This window comes from Myotis brandtii, unplaced genomic scaffold (assembly GCF_000412655.1).
Source record: "Myotis brandtii unplaced genomic scaffold, ASM41265v1 scaffold421, whole genome shotgun sequence".
Classification (NCBI taxonomy): domain Eukaryota; kingdom Metazoa; phylum Chordata; class Mammalia; order Chiroptera; family Vespertilionidae; genus Myotis; species Myotis brandtii.
The window spans coordinates 2,527,506-2,527,811 of NW_005366140.1; the positions used below are offsets into that span (position 1 = coordinate 2,527,506).

General features: G+C 63.7%; 1 protein-coding gene across 1 annotated transcript in view; it reads left to right on the top strand.

The window, feature by feature from the left end:
- The window catches only part of UNC13A (unc-13 homolog A (C. elegans)), a 62,796-nt gene that overhangs the window by 58,298 nt on the left and 4,192 nt on the right, over nucleotides 1-306 (top strand). Inside the window, exon 43 of the mRNA XM_005873915.2 lies at nucleotides 243-299. Coding sequence (XP_005873977.1) covers nucleotides 243-299 — 57 coding nt within the window. The remainder of the gene's footprint in view (nucleotides 1-242; nucleotides 300-306) is intronic.

Genomic DNA, 306 nt, shown 5'->3' on the forward strand with positions numbered 1-306 from the left:
CGCTCAGCTTCGAGCCCGGTCCACGCTGCTGCTTCTGGTGTCCTGGTGTCCCCCGGAGTGGGAGGCTGTCTGTCTGTCCATCTGCCGCTGACGTTTCTCTCTCTCTTGTCTCTCCTCCCTGCCACTCGCCGCCCCCTCCGCGCCTCCCCTGCTCCCCCCACGCACACTCGCCCTCCATCCTCGCCCCCGGATTGCTCGTCTCTGCCCCCGCTTCCCTCTCTCCTCCCCGCCCCCGCGATTAGTCCATGGTGGAAAAGGGACTAGGTTTACCCTTAGTGAAGACATTTATCCTGAGAAGGGTACGTG